A 21,296-nucleotide genomic window follows, 5' to 3' on the forward strand; every position below is an offset into this window, starting at 1 on the left:
GCCCATCTTGAAATGTGGCTTCTCCTTTCTTCCCAGCTGCAGGATTTGCACTTTTACCCACTCCAGTATCAGCAGGCTCCCATCAAACCATTTCTCCAGGCCTCTCTGTACCCAGTCCTGCCCTCCAGTGTACACATTACTGGTGTGGTATTGCCCCTCAGCTGCCTGAGGCCAGCCCCTACCCGCCATCCAGTGCACTGATGAAGGCTCCAAGGAGCACAAACCCCAGGATCAACCCTTCAGTGGCTGCATTCAGGGGAACAAGGGCTTTACTGACACCCACTGCAGCCCTCACACCACTCAGGTTTTCCACCCAAGCTCTCCTCCTCTACTCCTGACCTCATATATCCCCACTTTGCCAGTGAGGAAACCATGGGAAACCAAGTCCCAGACCTGAAAGGTTCATGATAAATGTCCCCCATTGCTCTCCCCTTAGGCACAGCCCATTGCTGCCACAGCAGGTCAGACACGCATTGCCTGCCCTTGGTAAATCCTGCCTGGCTTTCCCCATCCGCACTGGATGGTCGCATGCCCAGGAGCTGTGCTGCATCTTCTTCTTGGCATCAAGGCAGGGCAACAAAGCTCAGCTCAGGACAGGTGATGTAGGAATAAGAAAGGGCAAGACAGGAGCCAGCAGCAAATAGTGGCAGAGGCAAGAGGCAGCCAGGAAAACTAACAGAGTCCTCAAAGGGACTCAATGACAGCATCTTACCCACCTTCACCAAGCCTCCCCCAGTGGAAGGCAGCAGAGGTGGCCTGGAAGGCTGGTACAGATGTCCCGTGTTGAGGAACACCTCTGCTCCAGGCAGCTGGGCTTGCAAGGCACAGTTAGAGATACAGATGGAAAAGCAGATTGAGCTCAGGGTGGGAGCCCGAGGCAAGAGGCTGCGAGCTGCCAGCCTTGGGATAGCAAAGGGCAGGAAGATGAGCGGTGCCAGACAGATACACGGACACTGAGAGACACTGCAGGAGGCAGGAACTGCTGACATTTTGCATAATGAAGGAGAGGGATGATGAAAGCAAGGTGGATGGACACAGAGTGGGGGGCAGGAGAAGAGAGGAAGAGGAGCAAGGTTTGAGCACAAGCAAACATTGAGGGGATAAAAGCCCAGGTGTTCCTTTGTTGGGTATCCCTCAGAGGAACCTGAGAGGAACCTCAGAGGAACCATTTTGAGCTGTTTCTGTGTTACTGTGCTGTGAATAAACGGCTTTGTGGAATGAGACAACTGAGACTCTTCCATGGGAAGCCTGTGACAAGCTGAGTGCCCATGGGCACCCCCCACGGTCCCACTGCCATCACCCAGTGCTGCCCCTGTGCTGGGGCATCCCTGTGGCAGTGAACACAGCTGAGTTCCACCCAGGCTGGCCACGGTCAGCACCAGCCCAGCAGCAGGATCTTGCAGTGAATGTCACCCTCACTGGGGTGACAGTGAGGGCAGGGCACAGGGGGCAGCAAGCAGGGCCTCAGCAAACTGCAGGTCAGTGTGGGCCCCACTCTGGGCCATGCAGGCAGCTCAGCAGCAGCAGCAGTCCAGGAAGGAATCCACTTCTGTCCTTCTCCACTGTGGTCAGCTGGCAGAGTGTGGCTAAGACCATACTGCGTGGAGACACATCTTCATATGCACAAAAGCAGAAGTAGTTGCTTTATTTGCAAAAAGTCCTTTTTTGCCTGCATATGTTCTCATTTTAGGGGGTGGGGGGTGAATGGCCTCCCTCCTGCTCAGCATGTCCTGTGTTGTGAAGAGCCCAAGCCCCTGGGTACAGGGCTACCGTTCCCCATGCATCACCTTGCACCTCCCAGTGCTGCTCAGGCTGACAGGCTGCCCTGGCTGCGGGGTTTGGTCTTTAGCATGTGCTGGGAGGGAGTCCCAGTGAGGTCTGTGCCAGAGCTGCAGGCTGCTGGAAAAACCCAGTGGTTCATACCAAAACCAGAACAGCCTCTGGGACCAAACAACCTCAAATCAAGCCCTAGCAGGCCTTTTAGGCCCTCACACATCACCCAAAGTGAGGATGTGTGCTGGAACCTCTTCAGACTGGGCAGGCATCAGCAAACAAGTGCTGCCCAGCCCAAGTCCTCCTTGGGATGCAGAGGCAAAGGGTCACCTCTCAGCAGCATGGCCCAGGAAGCAAAAGCCCCAGGAAACCAGCAGGATCAGAAAACCCAGAGCCTTCATGGGGCCTGTGCCAGCCCGCACAAGAGCTGTGCTGAACACTGCCTTTGGGCCATGGGGATGCTTGGATTCCTGCTGGCTCAATGCTGGCTCCTGGCCACAGGATGCAATTTCCCACTTGTGAGTGATGCCACTGAGTCTTAGAGCTGGAGGATGCACCTCCATCCTCCCACCCCTACACCCCAAAGCCAGCTGCAGTTATTGGCAGAGTTTATTGGCAAAGTTCAGAGTTCTGGGGGGTAAAGATGCCTGTGCCAGGAGGCAGCAGAGCCTGGGAATGCCCATGCCCTGGAGTCAGGCAGGGAACAGGGTGGTGGCACAGGCTGGGGGTCACCCTGGCCATCAGGGCCTCACACAGCTGTAGGTGGTGTTTCCCCAGAGGAAGGCAGGAGGCGAGGACTGGAGCCACTGCATGGTGGCTGCACTCTGCTTGCAGATCCATCTGAGGGCATCTGTGCATGCACCACCTAAAAGGCCCAAGCCTGACACCCTGCCACAGGCCTGGAAGGACCTGGTGTAGCGCTGGACTGGGAAGATCCTGCAGGGGAGAGAGTGGGCTGAGATAGGATGGGCAGGAAGAACCGAGGCTGTCCCATCAGCAGCTCCTGCAGCCAGGGACCAGCCATGGCACAGGGATGCTGTAGGAGCAAAGTTCACCCTCCCCATGGGGCACAGTCTCCCGCCAGCCTCTTCCCAATTAGGCCACATGCCCTGATGCCTTCAGCCCCATCAGTCACAAAGTATCCCCAGGTCAGGCCTAGCAGGGCTGAGCACTGACCAAACTGGGACTCTGCTCTTGCAGAATCCCCTGCAGTCCCTCACCCAGGCAGAGTGCAGGCACCAGGGTCAGGCCCCTGCTAAAAATGCCCCTTCCCTAAAATGCCCCAATGCAATCCTGGGAAGAAAAGAGGTGGCCAAAATCTGGATCACATCCCTGCATGCCTGTCCCCAGCACCACCCCGAGCCCTGATGATAGGCCTTCAGCACACCCAGCTGGGAACAAGCTGATAGCCTCACCATTCCAGTGTGGTGCCATCCAGCCACTTCCAGTCAGACCTGAAGCCATCCTGCTTCAGCCCCACATGGAAGGCGTCCATGTTAGCTGTGCGCACCAGGAACGCCTAGCACAGGAGAGGACCCACATGAGCCCCTGGGGACACCCAGCCCAGCCACAGGTTAGTGATGGGGCTGTGCTGTGTGGGCATCGCCAGCTCCCTGCCTGGAGGCTGTCCAGGCTTTGGGCACACGGGCTGGGAAGCTGAGACAACACTGTGCCTGCTGAGGGACCGTGAGGTGGCCACCAGGACAGCCCAGTGCTCACAGGGAGCTGGCAGGGTGCACTCACCAGGGTGCTGTTGGCTTGGATGGTGACCAGCTGTGCCCCTCTGGAGCAGCAGTCCTCTCTGCTCTGCTCCCAGCTCTTTCTGGCAGAGGAGAAGTAGTAGCACTGCCCTGCATCCCAGAGCCAGCCATCCGGGCAAAACTGGCACTGCCCTGCACACCAGAAACACCCAGGTAGGATGGGGCAGATGGCCAGGGCTGCCCCCAGCCCCAGGGACCAGGAGAGTGACAGTGGGCAGTCAGGGCACTGACCAACCCATCGTGTTTGTATGTCTGCCCCACGGACACCGCTCTGCATTTGCCCTCGTTTGTGAGCCCAGCTCCAACTTTCCAGCCCCAGAGCCCTGGGAAGAGGGGCTAGTTACAGGAACATGCTGGAATTGAGCAGGGAGCTGCAGGTTTGGGGAGGTGATACAAACACTGTTTACAAAGTGCTGGGGACTCAGATAAGGTTTCAGCTGCACCAGAAGCTGATGTCATCTTGCACAGGGATGCTGGTGGCATCCATGAGCCTGGTGCTGGTGGTGTGCCCAGGTAACACTGAGCTGTCTGGGGTCATCTCTTCTAAAGGGGTCTGAGCAGTTCAGCCTGTTCAGCAGTACTGGGGCAGCTCTCCACACCATAAGCTGGGGGACAGGCAGTGAAGGTGAAGGAATATGTCGGGAGAGAGCTCAGGGAAACATCCTCGAGTAGGGACAGATCCTGCTGCTTGAAAGCAGCAGTAAGGCCCTCTCCAAACCTTACCCAGGAGCCCACCAGGCTCTCTTACCTCCCAGTGTCTGTTTCCCATAGCTGGAGCTCTCCTCTATTCTCCAGAGACCGTCTGTGCAGCTTGTTTGTTGTTGCACTAAATCTGCAACAGAAAAGCACAGCTGTGTCCTAGCAACTCCGGGCTCCTGCTCCCTGCAGCTCCTGCTCCCCTAGCACTCCGGGCTCCTGCTCCCTGCAGTGTCCTCTCCCACAGGACAGCCTCGTGGCTGTGGGTGAGGTGTCCCCTGCTTTAGCTACACCAAGCTAAGGTCCTTGCAGATTTTGCTGTGCCTGGGAGCCCTGCATGCAGCAGGCTTTCGGGGAAAGTGCTGCTGTCTTTCAGTATCGGTATCAGTGCCCTCCGTCCCACCCTTCATTGCCACCTGATGCAGTGGCTTTCCCCAAGCCCACGCTGTCGCCCCAGCTTCCTTTTCCAGACACGTAGGTGGTGTCTTGCCTCACCAGTTCTCCTGCTTGCCCCAGAGCCCACGATGCCCTCAGCCCAAAGCAGAAGCACCCAGCTCCATGGGGAAGCTACAGCTCAGCCCATTAGGACACAAGGGCTGTGTTGCCAGCCCAGACCCCAGGGCCCTCTCTGAAGAGATCTGGGCACTGCATGGCTGGTACTTACAGTGGAAACTCAGGCTGACAAGGATGATCTGTGCCAGTAGGAGCGTCAGGGAGAGGAGACCCAGGCTGAGGGCTGCCCAGCACCAGGGCAGGCGCACTCGCTGCTGAGGGGCTGAGAAAAGGACTTAATGAAGACCAGGGTAGGGGGGAGGAGGGAAAGTTTGGAGGGAGCAGTGGGGAGCCTTGAGCCAGGAAATGTCTGTGAATCCCAGGTGGGATGTCAGGAGGCACTGGGGGAGCCTGGGAAAAGTGGGGGAGAAGAGTCCATTTGCAGCAGCTTGATTGTCCTAGAAATTATCTCCCTGCACTCAACGCTTGGTGGGGAGAGCAGAGGGAAAGTGTCTGTGCTGTGGCATGGGGGTGCAGCGGGCATTCCCTGCCTTTGAGCCCCTCCTGCCCCCCACCCCGAGAGTAGGCACTCTGCAACAGGAGGAGCTGTTTGAGAGAGGACACCCAAAAAGAGAGAGTGGGGGGAGCAGGACTGGGAGGACATTTCTCGGGAAGGTAAGGGGCTGCAGGAGAGCAGGGAACCCACTGAGAGAGTTGGGAGCCCGTTACCTGGTGTGGGGGGAAAGCGCAGGTCGGCATACATGACACCCTCTTCCATCCCCTCAGTGCTCTCCTGCTCTGCAGCCCTCGGGGGCACTGACAGCCCTTTCCCAGCCCGGCCTGTCAGACAGCTGTGATGCAAAATGGAAAGTGTCACTTCCTGGTGGGGTCCCCAGAGGCACCACCTGGCCCAAAACCCGGGGGGCTCGTGGGGCTGCCAGGCACTGGGGGCGAGGGGCAGCCCTGCTGGGGCCAGCGTCCCGGAATCCCGGCAGGAGGGAACCGCACACTCCTGGCTTGGGGGCAGCCAGCAGTGGGAATGGCTGCTGATTCAAACATGCAGCCAGGGCCGGGCTAGGCAGACACGTCAGGCAGTTGTAAAGGACCTTAAAGTCATGTCCTTCCAAGACCCCTGCCAAGGACAGGGACACCCTCCACTAGACCAAGTGGTTCAGAGCCCCTTCCAACCTGACTTTGAACACTTCCAGGGATGGGGCATGAACAGCTTCCCTGGACAACCCGCGCCAGTGCCTCACCATCTTCATCGTAATTTCTTCGTAAAACAGAAAAAGTCATATGGGAAGGAGCTGAGGTCACTTTATTCAAGCCTGGAGAAAAGGAGACAGGGGAGACCTCATCACAGTCTACAAGAGGAAGCAGAGGGGCAGACACTGATCTCTTCTCTCTGGTGACCAGTGACAGGTGACAGGAAGGGTTTAGGCTGAATATTAGGGAAAGATTTCTCACCCAGAGGGTGGCTGGGCACTGGAACAGGCTCCCAGGGAAGTGATCACAGCACCAAGCCTGACAGAGTTCAGGAAGTATTGGACAACGTTCTCAGGCACATGGGGGGATTGTTGGGGGTGTCCTGTGCAAGGAGTTGGACTTTGATGATTGCAGTGGGTCCCTTCCAACTCAGGAAATTCTGTGATGAATACCTATGCTAAACCTGCCCTCTGACAGCCTGAAGCCATTCTGCCTTCTCCTATCAAGACACACCCTTGCAAAAATTCCCCCTCCATCCCTCTTTAGTCCTTCTGGTACTGGAAAGCTGCTTAAGGTCTCCCCAGAACCTTCTCTTCTCCAGGTTGAACAAGTGCGACTCTCTCGGTCTGATCTTCCCTAGGGACTGCAAGGGAAGACTGGGTATCCTCGGGACACAGGACACATCCCCTTGCCCCTCTCTCCAAAGAGCAAGGCCATGGGGTGTTTGCTTACAAGCCCCTTTTTTTTTGCATGTGGCTGCAGCTGCATCTCAGCCCTGGAACATGGGGGGGTTGCGGTGCTCCTTCCCCCGCCTCAGCCTCCAGGGCTGCCATGATGGCTCCCGGTGCTGTGCCCTCGTTCGGGGCAGCGGCAGAGTCGCCCCGCACCCCGGGAGCCGGCGGGCACACAAGGACCCCGCTCCGAGCTGCGGCTCTCGCTGCGGGAGGATATCCCGTCCAGGACTACGTTTCCCAGCGGCTCCTCCCGGGGCTGCACATGCTCCATGCGGCTCCCGGCGCCTCCCGGCAGCTCCCGGCGCGGCGCCCGGTGCGGCGCAAGGGCGGTCGGTGCCGCTCCCGGTGCCGCTCCCGGTGCCGCTCCCGGTGCCGCTCCCGGTGCCGCTCCCGGTGCGGCGCTGCCCGGCGCGGCTCCCGGGGCAGCCACCGGGGCGGCTCCCGGCCGTTCCCTGCGCAGCTCCCGGCGCGGTTCCCGGAGCGCCTCCCGGTGCCGCCCCCGGCGGGGCATCCTCCCGGTGCGCCCCCGGGAGCGCACGGCCGATCGATCCCGGGCACCCCGCCCCGGGCCGGCAGCATGCCCCGCGGGCGAGCCTGGACGCAGGCGGAGGTCAGCAGCCTGCTGTCGCTGGTGGAGGGCTCGGGGGAGGCCGCGCTGCTCATGGCCTCCACGTCGCGACCCAACGAGGCGCTGTGGCGGGAGATCTCCCAGGGGCTGGCGGCGGCCGGCTACGGGCGCAGCGTGGCCCAGTGCCGCTCCAAGTGGAAGGCGCTCAAGCAGGCTTTCCACTCGGAGCGGGAGACGCGCCGCAGGGCAGGACACCACTCGCCCCGGCTGCCGCCGCACTACCGAGCCATGAAGAGTATCTGGAAGGCGGCGGGGCGGCCCGTGTTTGGCGAACGGAGGATGCCAGGTGGGCGCCGGGGGACGGGCGTGTGGGCTCAGCAGGGTGGCTGGGCGTGGGGTGCTGGTGGAGCGCCGGTGCTGCGTGGACACCCAGGGTCTGTTGATGGTCTTTCTTTTTCCCCTAGACGTGGTGAAGCTGCCCTCCAGAAGGCGCAGGTCAGCCCTTGCCACACGCTCTCCATCCTCACCAGAGCCACCAGGTACCCGTGGGCTCAGGCAGCTGGAGTGGGGCTTGTCCTGGCTGCGAGGTGGTGGGCACCCCTGTTCCCCCAGTTACTGAAGCTCTTTTCTGCACCCCTTCCCCTCCTCCTGCAGAGCACGGCGTTAGCGGGGACACCCCCAGCACGCTGCTGTCACCGATGCTGCAGCGTGTGAAGGACGAGCCAGAGAGTCGTAAGTACTGAGCTGCCCTGCTGTGCTGAGCTGCATGGCTCCAGCCGTGACTCCAGCCAACCCCGTGCCAGCATGGTGGGAATGGGAGGCTGAGAGGATCAGGGGATCCATCACATGTCCCTCAGCAGGGATGGTCAACGATGGGTGTGTTTGGACTTCTGTCTCGGCAGACTTTGGCTCCAGACCAGCCCCAGAGCATGTGGGGATGGGGATGGCTGGGATAGGGCAGGAGGGAGCACCAGCCTGAGGACATGGCAAGGCTGCTGGCTGCCCTAGGGCAGATCATGAGGCAAGAGATCTGGAAGGGGCAGTGGCCCTGATACTGCGCAGGGATCTCGTGGCTGGTGGCATTGCAGGGCATGTGACTCCCTTCCCTTCGGCATTTCCTGGCTCCTCACTGCCCCGGTAACACCATAAAGCTTCAGATGAGTTTGGGCTGTGTGTGAGGGCCAGAGCTGCCTGCAGCTCCCCTGCCCTTCAGCTCCTGGTGCCACTCCCGGTGCATAACCTGCAGGCCCCTCACTGCTCACATTCCTGGGGATCTGGCCCTGAGGTGATGCAGGATACCTCTCTGAGTCTGGTTTGTGTGGGCGCCCCGGCCATCTTCCCACACTGGGTAACTACCTTCTGTCTCCCCAAATTCCCCCTGCAGTTTCAAGTGGATGTGGGATTCTCCTTCTCTTCCAGTCCTAGTGTGTTGTGTAGCGTTGCTGCGCGCTGCTCCGCCACTGCTGCCTTCCAGCCCAGAGGTGGCTGCATTGCAGTGGTGGGTGAGTGACTCCTGCTTTTGTACCTAGCTCTGAAGTGCTTTGGGGCCCTGCAGGGCGCTCTGGAGCTGTGGCTAGGGCATGTCAGGCTGAGGGGCTGGCCGGGGCAAGCCGGGCAGACCCCAGGCTGGTGGTGGTCCACCAGCAGGTCCCTTCAGAAGGCGTATCTCTCCTCTCTGCTTTCTCCCAGCAGCAGGTGGGGAACACATTGCTGGAGTGCCGCCCACACCCCCTGCCATGCCACGTAAGGCTTTCCTTGCCCTGCTCAGCCCAGTAAACCCCCTCAGCCCCACAAGCAGGGTCTGATATGGTTCTCATTGCAGACACCGGTTGCTGCTTCTCTCCCCTCTCCCTCCGAGGTGAGTACCATGCCCCAGCTACCATGCTTGTGTGCCCTGGCACAAGAGGTGGCTGCAGCTCACAGGCTGTGTCTGCTCTCCTTCCAGGCTATCACACTGACCTGAAGCAGGAAGGAGCTGAGGGAAAGGCCAGTAAGTGTCTGCAGCTTTGAGTGAGTCCTCGTGCTCTAGGGCACAGCTCCATCCTGTCCTGCCAGTGAGAAGGGCACGGGCTCCCAAAGGCAGTGCCTTCCCAGGGCTCTGTGTCATAGTCAGGCTAAATTTGGGTGTCTCCATCACTCTTGTTGTTTGCTCCATGCCAAGCTTTCATGACAGGTTTTCCTGGTGAGTCGTCCCTGGGGATGGGAAGAGGAAACCGAGTGCTGCCACTGGCTGCTGCAGCCACATGCTCCCACGGGACAGCAGCCACAAGTGAGCAGCCAGCAGCAGGTGAAGATGCATCAGACCCAAGCCTGCACGGTGGGTGCTCCCTGCAGCTCCACGGCAGCCTCATAGGGAGCTCTTGGAGCCGTGCTGAGGTGCCACTGACCCCTCTCTCACTGCAGGGTCTGGTGTGGCAGGCTTGCTCCAGAATGTCCAGCAACTGCTGGTGCAGATCCTGCAGACATCACGGCAGCAGCAGGCACTACTGGAGAGCCTGGCCAGTGACACCGTCTCCCACCTCCACCTCCTCTCCCACAGCCTTGTGCAGGTGGGCGAGACCCTGCACCAGCTCCTGCTCCGGCCACAGGCCCACCCTGGCCCCCTTGGCCACTATGTCCCCCACGTGCCCCTTTTTGAGGGTGGCTCCGGAGTGCCCTGCTCCCCGGTGCTCCCCACACTTCCCCGGATCACAAAGAGGAGCCTCAGCTGTCCCCTGATGCCAGGTGCATCCCCCCCTGAGTGCCACCATCACTGACCCCAGGAGCAACAGCTTTGCTACAGAGCCATGGCACAGATCTTTATATCAGAGGTTCCAGATATTTTGAAAGTTTATACTAGAGAGACATTTAATAAAATTAAAAATAGCTTTTCTACCAGCGATGGCAAATGACCAATTCTTTCCCCTTTTCTGGGGAATGTTCCGCTTCTCACTTTCGAGATGAGCATGAGGGGAACTCAGCTATTTACAGACTCAGAGAAACTCCCAGCGCACACAGCACGAGGCAGATGTACTTTTTTTACCCTTTACAGCAGCACCTGGGGTGGGCATCGCACCTTCCTGGGAGATGGGCTGCTGTCTTTGGAGCAGAGCAGGGCCGCTGCCAGGAGTGGATGCCAGGAAGCCCAGGCTGCATCCATCTCCAGGGGAAGAGGCTGGGGTGGGTGATGCTGTGCTGGGGGAGCAGTGTGTGCAGCAGCCACGGTCCCTTAGTGTCCAGGTCCTTGGCAGGTTTTTTCCAGGGGACAGTCTGGGGCTTTCACAGCCTGGGCTTGCCACACACTGTGGTGAGGCCCTCCTGCTCCAGGAGGGATCCTCCTGCTTCAGCACATGGATCATCATCAAGGTAACAGTAGCTGCAGACATACCATGGTGTGTGCCTGGAGAAGGGACCTCTGACTCACACCTGGACCCCCCACCTTCACCAGTTTGTGCACATCCTCCATGGGGATGGGGCAGTGTAATAAAGCCTCTGATCGGCCTTATCATAAAGCAGAGCAATAGGGCTCAGGAGCTCAGTCCCTGGGTAGGGACCGGGTGCCCAAAGCTGGCTCGCTCATGCCAACGCCGCGGGACTGCCATCTAGCAAGCATGGTGATTATCAGCTATATAGTGATTGCAAGCTCTCAGGATTTCAGCTCTGCTTGCTAGGTAGTGGTGCCCTGGGCTTGAGGCTGCAGCAGACAGAGAGAGAGAGGAGAAGGAGAAGGCGCAGGCTGTTCCACGGAGATGGCTTTATTTGGGGAGGTCCGTGAAGGGTCTCTGCTCTTCTTCTTCCAACTAATGGGGTACAGTATGCTTCTTTTATAGGGTTGGAAAGGATCCAAGCTTGACCAATGGTAAGGGGTTAACATGACATTGCCTTACAGGGATACAGAGATAGGTTAAGGGCGGAAGACAGGGAAACAGGAATTTTCTTTTGCTGTTTCAGCATTTCTATTGTTCATATTCTCCATGGTGCTTTTCCCAAACTTATGGGGTTTACTACAGCACTGTGCTGTCTGCCTCCAGAATCTCTGCCACAGCCAGGGAGAGGAAGTGTACATCATGATGTAGACATCATGAAAATGGTCGTGCCATGCCAGCTGCCACGTGCTGGAGGGCTGGCAGGTGGCCTGCCACTTCTCCCAGAAGAGGAGGGAGATCATGCAGAGGCCAGTCCATGCCAGATCAAGCCCAGGCAGGAAGGTGGGCAAGCAGTCCATGTTGAAGCAGTTGTCATCCCATCTTGAGGATGTATGGATGATGGATCTACTCATCATTGCCTGGATGCTGTGCATGACCTTCAGGGTGAGGTTGCAGTACATGTCCCTGTAACTCCCCAGCTAGGTGTCCCTGAACTCCTGCCCTTTCCACCCCACACCCTGGCCCATTGCCTGCCCCACCATCTTCCAGGAGCTTGCCAAGGCACCCCACATCTTCCAGGTGCACACACCAGCTGACTGGAGCACCCCACATGTGGCCAAGCTGTGGAGAAGGACCAGGGGCACAGTCACAGGGCCTGACAACAAAGTGGCAGGGGGACAGCAGGTGTCACAGCAGCAGTGAGCAACAACATCACAGCCCAGACATCATCTAGCAGGGGAGAAACATGGGCAGGTAGTGCTGAAAAGGCCCATGACCCCCCGGCACTGTCCCTCATCCCATACCAGCTGTGCACCCTGGGTGGGAGAGAAAGGCATGCCACAGAGGCAGAGAGGCCTCGTGATGCAGTGGGCAGGGAGCTGGGGTCTGTGGGGGCTGCTGGCAGCAGGGCCAGCCCTGGTGGGCACGATGCTCCCACCACTGCGTACAAAACATCCTCTGTGCTCCCAAGCAGGAGCAGAAACCACCTGGCTGCTGGCCAGCAGCTCTGGCCCCAAGCCTCACAGTGATGGGGCCGCTGCCTGCAAACATCTCTGCCCCAGATTTCTCTTCCTGGGACTTATCAGGGCAGGCAAAGAGAAGAGAAAGGTGGGATCTCCCTTCCTGAGCCCTGCTGCTTGCACTGGGGAAGTTGCTGTGGTTGTCCGTCCTCCACACTGACCTTGCTGTGCTCCCCATCATTCCACTGGTTGTCCTGTCCTGCTCCCAGCCTGCCTGCTGTGATCCCCACGATCCCACCACACTCCCCAACACCCTGGCCTGCTCCCTGCCATTCTGCCATGCTCCTCACTTGAGTCTACACCTACACCCAATCCTTCCAGGCCTGGGGCACCACAGCACCAATCCTTCAGCTCTGGGGTGCTGGGGCAGTGGGGTGGGCTGCCCCCTCTGCATTCAGGAGGTGAAGAGAGTGAGGGGTGCTCTGAGATGGGGCTGCAGGAGGGGGCTGGCTGCTGAGGAGGGTGTTGTTGGGGGGATGTGGGGTGTCCTGGGGGCTGCAGGTCGGCAGTGCAGGGGATAGCACCAGAGGTACAAGTGGGACAGAGCAATGTGGGGCACTGGGAACCGGGATTTCATGGAGTGGTGTGCAGCGGGGTGCAGGGAGAGGCACAGGGGGCACAATGAGGGGTGCAGTGAGGGGCACAGTGAGGGGTGCATTGAATAGGTCAGTGGGAGGAACAGTGGGTGCAGGGGATGACAGTGAACGGTGCAGGGGTGCAGTGAGAGGTGCAGGGGGTGGCAGTGAGGTGCAGTGAGCAACACTGGAGGGTGCAGTGAAGGGTGCAGTGAAGGGTGCCGGGGGTTGCAGTGAGCGGCCCTGGAGCTGCCGGGAGTGCAGTGAGGGGTGCCCGGGTGGCAGCGAGGTGCAGTGAGCGGCATTGGAGGTGCCGGGGCTGCAGTGAAGGGTGCCGGGGGTTGCAGTGAGCGGCACTGCAGGTGCCGGGGGTGCAGTGAAGGGTGCCGGGGGTTGCAGTGAGGTGCAGTGAGGGGCACTGGAGCTGCCGGGGGTGCAGTGCGGGGTGCCGGGGCCGCAGAGCGGTACCAAGGGGACGCACGGCGGCGCGGGTCTCCGGGGCGCCGCTCCCCTCCTACCCGTGAGGGGCGTGGCCTGGCTGGAGTGACAGATCAGCGACCAATAGAAACTCATAAAGGAGAGGGTGGGCGGGTCCGGCCGGGCACGCCACCCAATCGCAGAGGTTGTGTCGGGGAGAGGGCGGGGCCCCGTGACGTCACGGGCGGGGCAGCCCCGGCGGGGCCCCCGCGGAGGGTCCGGAGGCCGGCCCGGCCCGGCGGGGCTGGGGCATCGCCGCCCCCGCGGTGTCCCCACGCCCAGGGGCTGCCCCGCCGCCACCCGCGGGCTGCCGGGCAGCGGGGCTGTTCTGCCGGCCAGGCTGGGGCACTCGCACGGCTCCCTGTGCTCCAGCCTCTGCCTGCACACATCCCGTGTCCCCGGCTTCCCGTGGCCCTGCTCCCCTCCAGCTGGGGCTCGGGGCGGTGCCGGGGGGCGGTGGGGCAGGGCTGCACCCCAGTCTCTCCCCAGCGAGCCCCGAGTGCTGGGGTGCACTGCAGGTTCCAGCAGGCGTATGGGGCTGACACAAGGTGTGGAAGGGCCTGGGATAGACACAGCCCTCGCCTTTCCTGGGGGTCTCCATCACAAGCCCTGCTTGGTGAGAACCCCCCCTCCAGGCACATGCAATGTGTCTGCGCTTGAGGGCTGGAGTGACAGCCAGGACAGCAGAGGGAAAAAAGGGTGGGCTTCTTCTGGGGCATGCCAGATCTTCTCCAGGCTAGAAACACAAGTGAAAGCACCAGCGCGTCTCAGCAGGATTTCAGTGTTGCTGTTTAGTGGCCATGGGGGATGCTGCTCTGGGTAGCCTGGGCATACAAGCCCTTCTGCCTGTGTCACACACAGCAGCTTGGACAGGGCAGCTGAAACAAAACAGCCAGGGCAGCTAGAATGGATCTCTGCAGTAGTGGAGGCTTGCGGGAAGGATTTTTCCTTGTTTTTAATGGAGGATTTTTCCTTGTTTTTAACCCATTCTGCAGCAAGTCAAAGCTGTACCACTCTCCTGATCCTCTCCCTCCTGCATGGCCTGCCCCATGTCCAGAGCCTATGTTCGATGTCTAGAAGAATTGAAATAATAAAGCTGTTACCTGCCAGTGGCAGCAAGCTCTTTGCCCCTGTGCCTCACTCCCAGCCAGCACGCTGTAACCTGGAGGTGATGCTCCGTGCCCTCTTGAGCCCAGCCCCATCTTACAAACCTGGGGTACAGCTAGCGTGACCCAAATGGCTGCTCTGAGAGCAGCTTTGGGCTGTGTCTGTAGTTGCCTGCTAACAGCTGAATGCTCAGTCCTGTGCCTTCCCCACTGCATCAGCCACTTCTCTTTCCTGTCCCAAAGAGTGCCCCAAGGCCTGGGGTGACCTGGTGTGAGGTACACAGAACTCCTGGCCACAGCTCACCTGCATCCCAGCTCCAATGGCCACCCTGATAAAGCCCCTGGCCACAGCAAAAGCAAGACGTATTTGCATTAGGAACAGGACAAGGCTCTTGAGCCTTGTGAAACCCTTCTCATCATCTCCCAATATTGAAGGAGAGGTGTAGCAAGGTGGGTGTGACTTCCCCCAGCACCCTGTGCACACACCACCCCTGCATCCTCACCTCAATCCTCTCTCCCAGGCTACTGGGTGCCCGACCTGCTGCCAAGGAGGGGCCTGCAGCCACTCGGGGAGGTGTCCAGAGGGATGGATGCCACTGGGTTCTCAGGCAACCCAGATGGCCTTTGGTCCCTTCTCTACTGCACTTTCTTTTAAAATCATGTTGTTTTTCAATGGAAATGGAATCACTTTCACCAGCAGCTCTTAGTTCTTCGTGTGTGGAGCAGAAGGCAGTGACAGAGTGTTTAGGCTCATGGATGTGACCTGAAGGTCTCACGCACCACAAAACAGCACCCAGAGTCTCCCCCACAAAACAGCCATCCAGATGAGATGTAGCACAGCATGGATTAGGCAGAGGTATGATTCCAAAATCCAGAACTTTAGTGAAACAGGAGAGGGTGTCTAAGGACAAGGAGAGAAAGCTGCTTTGATGTGTATCAGGATGTTTATCTTGATATCAAAAGCCCTAGTTCTCTTTTTTAATGAAGTGGCTCCTCCCTTTGAAGTGGATCCTCCTGTGCTGTGCATGGCTGCAGCTCAGGGAGATCCTGCACAGACTTCACCCTCCTCAAATGTTAATTTTTCTCTTGTGATTTGCCTGAAAACTGTGAGACCAAAGTGAAAACTCAGGGATGAGAGCAGCCGAGCTGCCTTTGGACCTGCCAGACAGAGGAGGGGGTCAGACAGATTTTTGAAGGCAGGTTGAAGTCAGGGTGCAGGGAGATGCTGTGCCTGGGAGCGCTTGGCACCTCCCTGCAGCACCTACAGCCTCGGGGTGTACAAACATTTATGAGGTCCCTTGAGAGGGGGTGGGTGTTGCTCCAGGTCCTCCCCCAGCACAGGGAGGAAGCCTCCAGCTCAGATTATCCATCTTCCCAACAGGAGATGGCTTCATTAGTTAATTAGAACAACAATCCTCATGGGCTCATCTGGGATTTGTAGTTGTGCTGGCAGGAGATTTGCTGACTGCAGGCAAGCCCTGGGGCAAAGCTGCTCAGGAGGACTTGGCACACGGAGCCCTCAGGGACTTACCTCCCTCCCTTCCTGCTAAGCCAGGAGCCTCTGGATTGCACTTGTTCCAAGCCCATTTAATTTTAGCCAAAAACATTCCTCTTCAAAATGCAGAGCCTTGTGTTTTAGCTGTGGAGGTGATGAAGCATATTTATGTAAAGTAAGAATAATCTGTAATATTCCTCCCATTGTAGGCGCCTCTCTCAGTCCAACAGGAAGCTTCAATATGATTTCTTTAATGCAGGCTCCATTGAGAGTTCTGTTCACACATAACAACATATTGCCTAGCACTTGGGGCTCAAGGGAAATTTTAGTGGTAGTGTTTGAGTGGGGGGAAATGATTTTTAAGGGAAAACTTTAATCTGCAAGCCATAAAGGGAACAGTGGCTTTTCGTCTATGGACAGTGTTCTCAGCCTCTGCTAACTTGATTTTATCTTCCTCTGCAGGCTTGCTTCTTAAGATGAATTTATCCAGGATTGCATTTGGTGTAACAGCTTGATTTCTGTTGGTGCAAGGCTGATTTCTCACAAGAGCAACTGCCTTAATTTCCTACCATTTGACAGCAAGTGCAGCTGCATTTTGTACTCGTAGACTTTGTCCTTGCAATCCCAGCCCTTCCTCTGCTCACCAGCCTGGATGTGCCAAGGCTGCTCCTTCAGCATCACCCCTCTGTGGGCCATAGATGTCTGCTTCAGGGATAGAAACACTTGGCTTCCTTGTCCTAACAGAAAGAGCTGGCAGGACTCACAGATCCTACCCCAAGATTCATCCAAAGGGGTAAATCTAAGCTGCAGCACTCGGATGCACCCCAGACATCCCCAAACTCTCATTGCTATGGCAACAATTTAGCAAATTTAGCACCGCAAAATTATTTGCAATTTTAAACTGTTGCCAAGATCTTCCTCAAAGGCTCTCTGCGGGTTGTTTTGCTCTGGTTTTTCATGTAACCTTCCCCCCCTTTCATGTGCTCTTCATTTTGGCACAGCTCCCTTCCTTGAGGAATGACCTTTCCCACCCATTTACTCACTCTGCTCCTTGGCCATGCTGGCCTCGCAAATCTTGTTAAAGGACGTGTTCATTTACTGGAAGTCTCCAGCATGCGGATCTGAGCAGTTCTCATGCTGTCTGCAGGCAGTCTGCCCCCCTGGCTGCTCTATTAATTTCTCTTAGCAAGCTCCCTGATTTCTATGCAGTTCCCTTGATGAAGTTAAGCACGACTCAAGTGGTTTTTCCGCTCGACAGAGCAGGTCTTCAACAGCCCTCTTCTAAATTGCCAGGGATAAAGTCCCGAGTCCAGCTCCCCCGCAGGTTTCCCCACCAACCTCTCCAAGAAACTCAATTAGCAGCAGCTGAAAATTGTGATGCTTTGCATCACCAGCATATTTTCCTGATTTCCCATGTCTCAGTGTCCCCCTTTCCTGTCTGCTGCTCCCTTCCAGCCATGTGACCATGGCAGCTGCTGTTTGTCCCTTGACACATTCCCCCTGCAATGTTCTGGTCCCTCTGGGTACAGCCAAGCCTTTTGTCCCTCATACCCACAGCCCCTGCACCCCTACCCTGATGCCAAACTGGACATGCCCTGCCACTCTTGTGTTCCCTCACTCCCCCAGGTGTTGTGACATGATGTGCTGCTGGGACAATGCTGGCTCTCAGTGCCCTGGTCCCCCTGACAGCCCCTTGTCCCTGCTCTGGGCTGACTTTGCCGTGCTCAGCTCTGTCTCAGTTCTTTGGGACAGGTATCCATGGCAGGGTGTTTCCCAGGAGCAGGGCCCCGGAGAGCTGCCCCACAGCACTGGAGCTGGGCTTTTTCCTGGTATATCTCCCACTTGTGAGTGCCTGGCTCGCAGCTGATCCTCACCCAGCATGCAGCAGACTGGGGGCGAAGCTCTGAGGGGTCCCTGATCCCCTCTCTGAAGGGTGGGGATGGCAGCAGGGAGGATGAGACCTGGAGCTAGGGCATGGGGGAGGAGGAGGGGTGAGCAAGCAGGCTGTGCATGGGCTCCCCCAGGGAAAACATGCACAGAGCTGCTCCCTCGGGCTGGCCATGGCGCAGGCACTGCCTGCAGGGCTGAGGGACAGCCAGGGAGCGAACAGGACAGGGCCAGTGCCTGTGAGCTGCATGGTGGTGCCAGCCGTAGGTGATGGATGGGGCTGTGTGGGGAGGGCAGTCAAGCCTTGCTACTCTGATGAGAAAATCATCGAGTGGCTGCAGGGTGCTTCAGGCAAGCTGCAAAAATAAGAGAGCAGCCAGGGCATTCTCTGAGCCCTTCATCATCCCCAGAGCAGCACAGTGACAGCCATGTCCAGCCAGGGAGCAAGCTCTGTCTGTATCCACCATGGGATTTACATTGACTGGGGTGGAAAGGCTTTGCCTCCCTGGGTCTGGCAGCACAGTGAGCAGGAGGGCTGAGGACTCCCAGGGCAGCTCCAGGGGCTCTGTGCCTCTTGACCCGGGGTTTCATGAGGATACAGGGAGAAAGTGCTGAGGCGGGGACGGCAGGGTTACACGTCCCTCCCTAGACACCTGCCTGGGGACTCACCAACCCCCAGGTGACCGATCTGGTGACACCCCCAGCCACCCTTCCACCCACACCTCCCAGCCACGGCGGTTAGCGAGGGGCACAGCACCCCTGGGCACCCAGACAGACCCCAAAACCTTGGACCTCTCACCAGCCGCCTCCCGCTGCTTCCTGGCCAGGCACACGTGGGCAGGGAGAGGAGGAGGAGGAGGGATGCCGGGTGCTGCCTGCGTGCGCGCAGTCTGCTGCAGGGCTCAATAATTCAGGCCTGACACATTAAAGTTGCATGGCATGCAATTGCCATCTGCAACGACACACTGCGTCAGGGCTGCTGGGTGATGAGCGCGGACAGGAGGCGCTGGGCGGGCAGCGGTGGGAGGGTCCGGCAGCCCCCGAGGAGGGCAGGGTGAGGGCAACAGGCGGAGCACCTCTTTAGCGGGGACTGGCGTGGGAGGAGGTTGTGGCAGGAAGCACAGCACCAGTGTTTGGGATGCACGTTTCCAAGAAACTTGTGTTGGTGCAGGGAGCGCTGGCCCGATGGCACTGACAGCCCAGGCAGGATGGAGCAGGGATGCAGCAATCAGGGTGATACTGCTCCCGGGGCTGCCGCCTTCTTGTGCACCCCCTGTGCCCACTGCATCCTACCTGTCAGGACGGAGGCTGTAGAGACTTATGCTGCCACACACACGAGTCAAAAACTCTACCCAGCTGCGTCTGCCCCTGACCTGGCATGGCTCGAACCACCCCCCCCCCCCATCCCTCTCCAGCACTGAGGAAGCAAAGCTCCTCATCGGCTGTTCCGGGAGTTGGTTGCCATGGGGATGTCAGATGTACCTGGCTGTTATAAGGGATACTGTTGCCATGGTTATGTGGTTGCTGTGCCTGGCAGAGGCAGGGATGGAACGTCGGGAAAGCTGTTTACACTGGGAGGGTGGGACTCACAGAGAGCCCAAAGTCTCTGAGCAGGAGGAGAAGGGAGGAGAGTCCAGCCTTCAGCCCAAGTGCATCCTCAAGGCGCAGGGGCTGGAGGCCATGGGGAACTGTGACAGAAAACTCACTAGACCCACAGGCACGGACACACTGGTTCTCCTGACCTTGCAACAAAGGGGAGGTGACTGAGGGGAACTGGAATCCCCCATGGTGTGTCCCAGGGAGAGGTGGGAGAGGCACACACACCCCTTGTGCTGGGTGTGCCACAGGAGAGACCTGCTTCTCCATGCTTGGTGCCTGGAGCAGGGAGCAAAAACCCTTCCTGTCCTGCAGGAAAAAAAACCCTTCCTGTCCTGTACTGTGTGTTCTGCACTTGCACCGAGCTGCACCCTGAACTAGGCAGGGGAATTGGTTTCTGCCCACCCTGGGACTGCGAGATGAAGTGAGAATGGGGATTCCCAGCTCTCAGCAGGCAGCCCACGGGCCTCCAGGGATGAGCTGGGCTGGCAGAGAGTGCCTGGATTCCCTCCAGTGCTGCTTGGCTGAGCTCCCTCCTGGGCAGTGCGGTCAGATGCGTGGCCTGTCCTTGAGATGAAAAATGCAGTTGCTGGTTTAATTAAAAGGAGAGGGAGCTCTGAGCTGCACCAGCTGCCCAGAAAAGCAGAGTCTAGCAGAGCTGGTGTGTGGCTCCTCCAGGCTTCCCTGGGCAGCTCTCCTGGCTAAAACCCTTGCCCACCTCTTCCAGGACCCCTCAAGGGTCCAGTCCCATATGTGTCACCCCGTGGTGTCTGCTGTGAGGCAGGCCAGGGGCTGTGCAGCAGCTTGCACAGGCACAGCTCATCCCACCACTGGCTCTGTTATTGTAGAGTCTTCACAAATTTGACAAGCAGCAGGTTTGCACTTCAGCCCTGCAGCAGTGAGACAGGGGGTGAGGGATGGGTAAGGATGCTGCATGCAGCCCTGACACCTCCATGAAACTGGGATGAATTGGTGTAGGACAAATTTGTGCCCAGTGGGCACTCCACTCCACCCTCTTGCTGATGTGAAAGCTAAAGCTGAGCTCCTCATCCTCTGGGGGCTGCTACTGCCAGTGGGGTGCAATTGGACTTAATTAAAAAATTAATCCTTAATCTGTCACCTGGCCAGACAGGACATTCAGTATGGCAGAAAGAGGGCTGGAGGATGAGCTCAGGGGGAAGGAAAATGGCAGATGCAGGTTCCCCAGTCCTTGTACAATGACTGGGACTCCTGCCCAGGCTGCCCAGCACACTTCCACACCAGGCTGGCTCCCCATGGGCATAGTCCCCACCAAGGCCCAGAGACAGAGGCAGCAAGCCCCTGAACTCACCAGCACTGCCATGGTCCTCACCAGCTCATCCCTCCTCCTGCTCTGCCAATCCCATCCCCACAGTCCCCACAAACTGCCACAAACCCCCAAGCCCACCCTGCTCTGGCCAGCTGGGGCCCAGCTCCCAAGAAGCAGTTTTAATTAGATTGCAATCCTATTACATAGCTGCCTGCCTGCCTGCAGTTGCTAATCCTGTTAAGCATCCAGTAAATCTCCCTGTGCCGGGCTCTGTCCCCAGGGGTACAGGGAGGGGGGCTGCTGGCGGGTGGGCTCTGCTCAGCCAGTATGTGGCTGGTAGGATGCAGAGCTTTGCCTCAGGATTCCACCGTGAAGACCCCTGCAGGGCTGAGAAATTCTCAGGAGGTTGGGGAAGTCCCCAGAGGGGTGAGAAGTGTCAGTGAAACTTTCCCTGTCCTCCCTGGACCCCTCTGAGCTACTGTGTCAGTGAAACCCCCCTGTCCTTGGGGTACACACACAGCCTGAGAGTGTGTCACCACACCGTGGTCACCACTGGCTGCAGTGAGTGCTGAGCCCACAGGTCTGCCCATGAGCCACACAAGGAGCAGGGGCTGAGAAAGGGCTGTCCCAGCCGGGTCACAGGGTGCAGCCCATGCAGTGCCCTCCCACTGGAGCCTAGTGCCCTGCAGAGACAGCGCTGGGGGCAACAGCAGGGACACAGGGTCACTAGTCTGGGTGACAGTGACATGTGGGGTGCTGAGGCAGGCTGTCCAGGCAGT

General features: G+C 58.5%; 2 protein-coding genes across 2 annotated transcripts; one reads left to right on the plus strand and one right to left on the minus strand.

Annotated features, from left to right (window-relative positions):
- Positions 1–2,513: 2,513 nt before the first annotated feature.
- LOC118699425 (killer cell lectin-like receptor subfamily G member 1) lies at positions 2,514–5,499 on the minus strand. Its single transcript, XM_036403442.1, has 6 exons — positions 5,451–5,499; positions 4,894–5,004; positions 4,282–4,365; positions 3,517–3,665; positions 3,189–3,292; positions 2,514–2,709 (listed from the first exon to the last, which is right to left on the minus strand). The coding sequence occupies exons 1-6, from the start codon at positions 5,497–5,499 to the stop codon at positions 2,514–2,516; spliced, it is 693 nt and encodes a 230-aa protein (XP_036259335.1).
- A 1,523-nt stretch (positions 5,500–7,022) lies between these two features.
- Positions 7,023–10,106, plus strand: LOC118698965 (uncharacterized; the record flags this gene model as incomplete). The annotated part of the gene is made up of 8 exons (XM_036402524.2): positions 7,023–7,575; positions 7,694–7,768; positions 7,884–7,961; positions 8,919–8,972; positions 9,052–9,087; positions 9,175–9,219; positions 9,403–9,546; positions 9,633–10,106. Coding segments are annotated over 8 exons (1,338 nt in total), but the record flags the coding sequence as incomplete, so codon positions are not given.
- Positions 10,107–21,296: the final 11,190 nt, after the last annotated feature.

Source organism: Molothrus ater, chromosome Z (assembly GCF_012460135.2).
Source record: "Molothrus ater isolate BHLD 08-10-18 breed brown headed cowbird chromosome Z, BPBGC_Mater_1.1, whole genome shotgun sequence".
Taxonomy (NCBI): Eukaryota; Metazoa; Chordata; class Aves; order Passeriformes; family Icteridae; genus Molothrus; species Molothrus ater.

What these genes read in the sequence shown, in the direction of transcription:
- LOC118699425 (XM_036403442.1), bottom strand. Translation starts at nt 5,499, where the DNA reads ATGGAAGAGGGTGTCATGTATGCCGACCTGCGCTTTCCCCCCACACCA. An exon ending in GCGCTTTCCCCCCACACCAG is followed by an intron (nt 5,005 to 5,450) that starts GTAACGGGCTCC and finishes TCCTTTTCTCAG; the next exon opens with CCCCTCAGCAGCGAGTGCGC. An exon ending in GATGGCACCACACTGGAATG is followed by an intron (nt 2,710 to 3,188) that starts GTGAGGCTATCA and finishes TCTCCCCTGCAG; the next exon opens with GATCTTCCCAGTCCAGCGCT.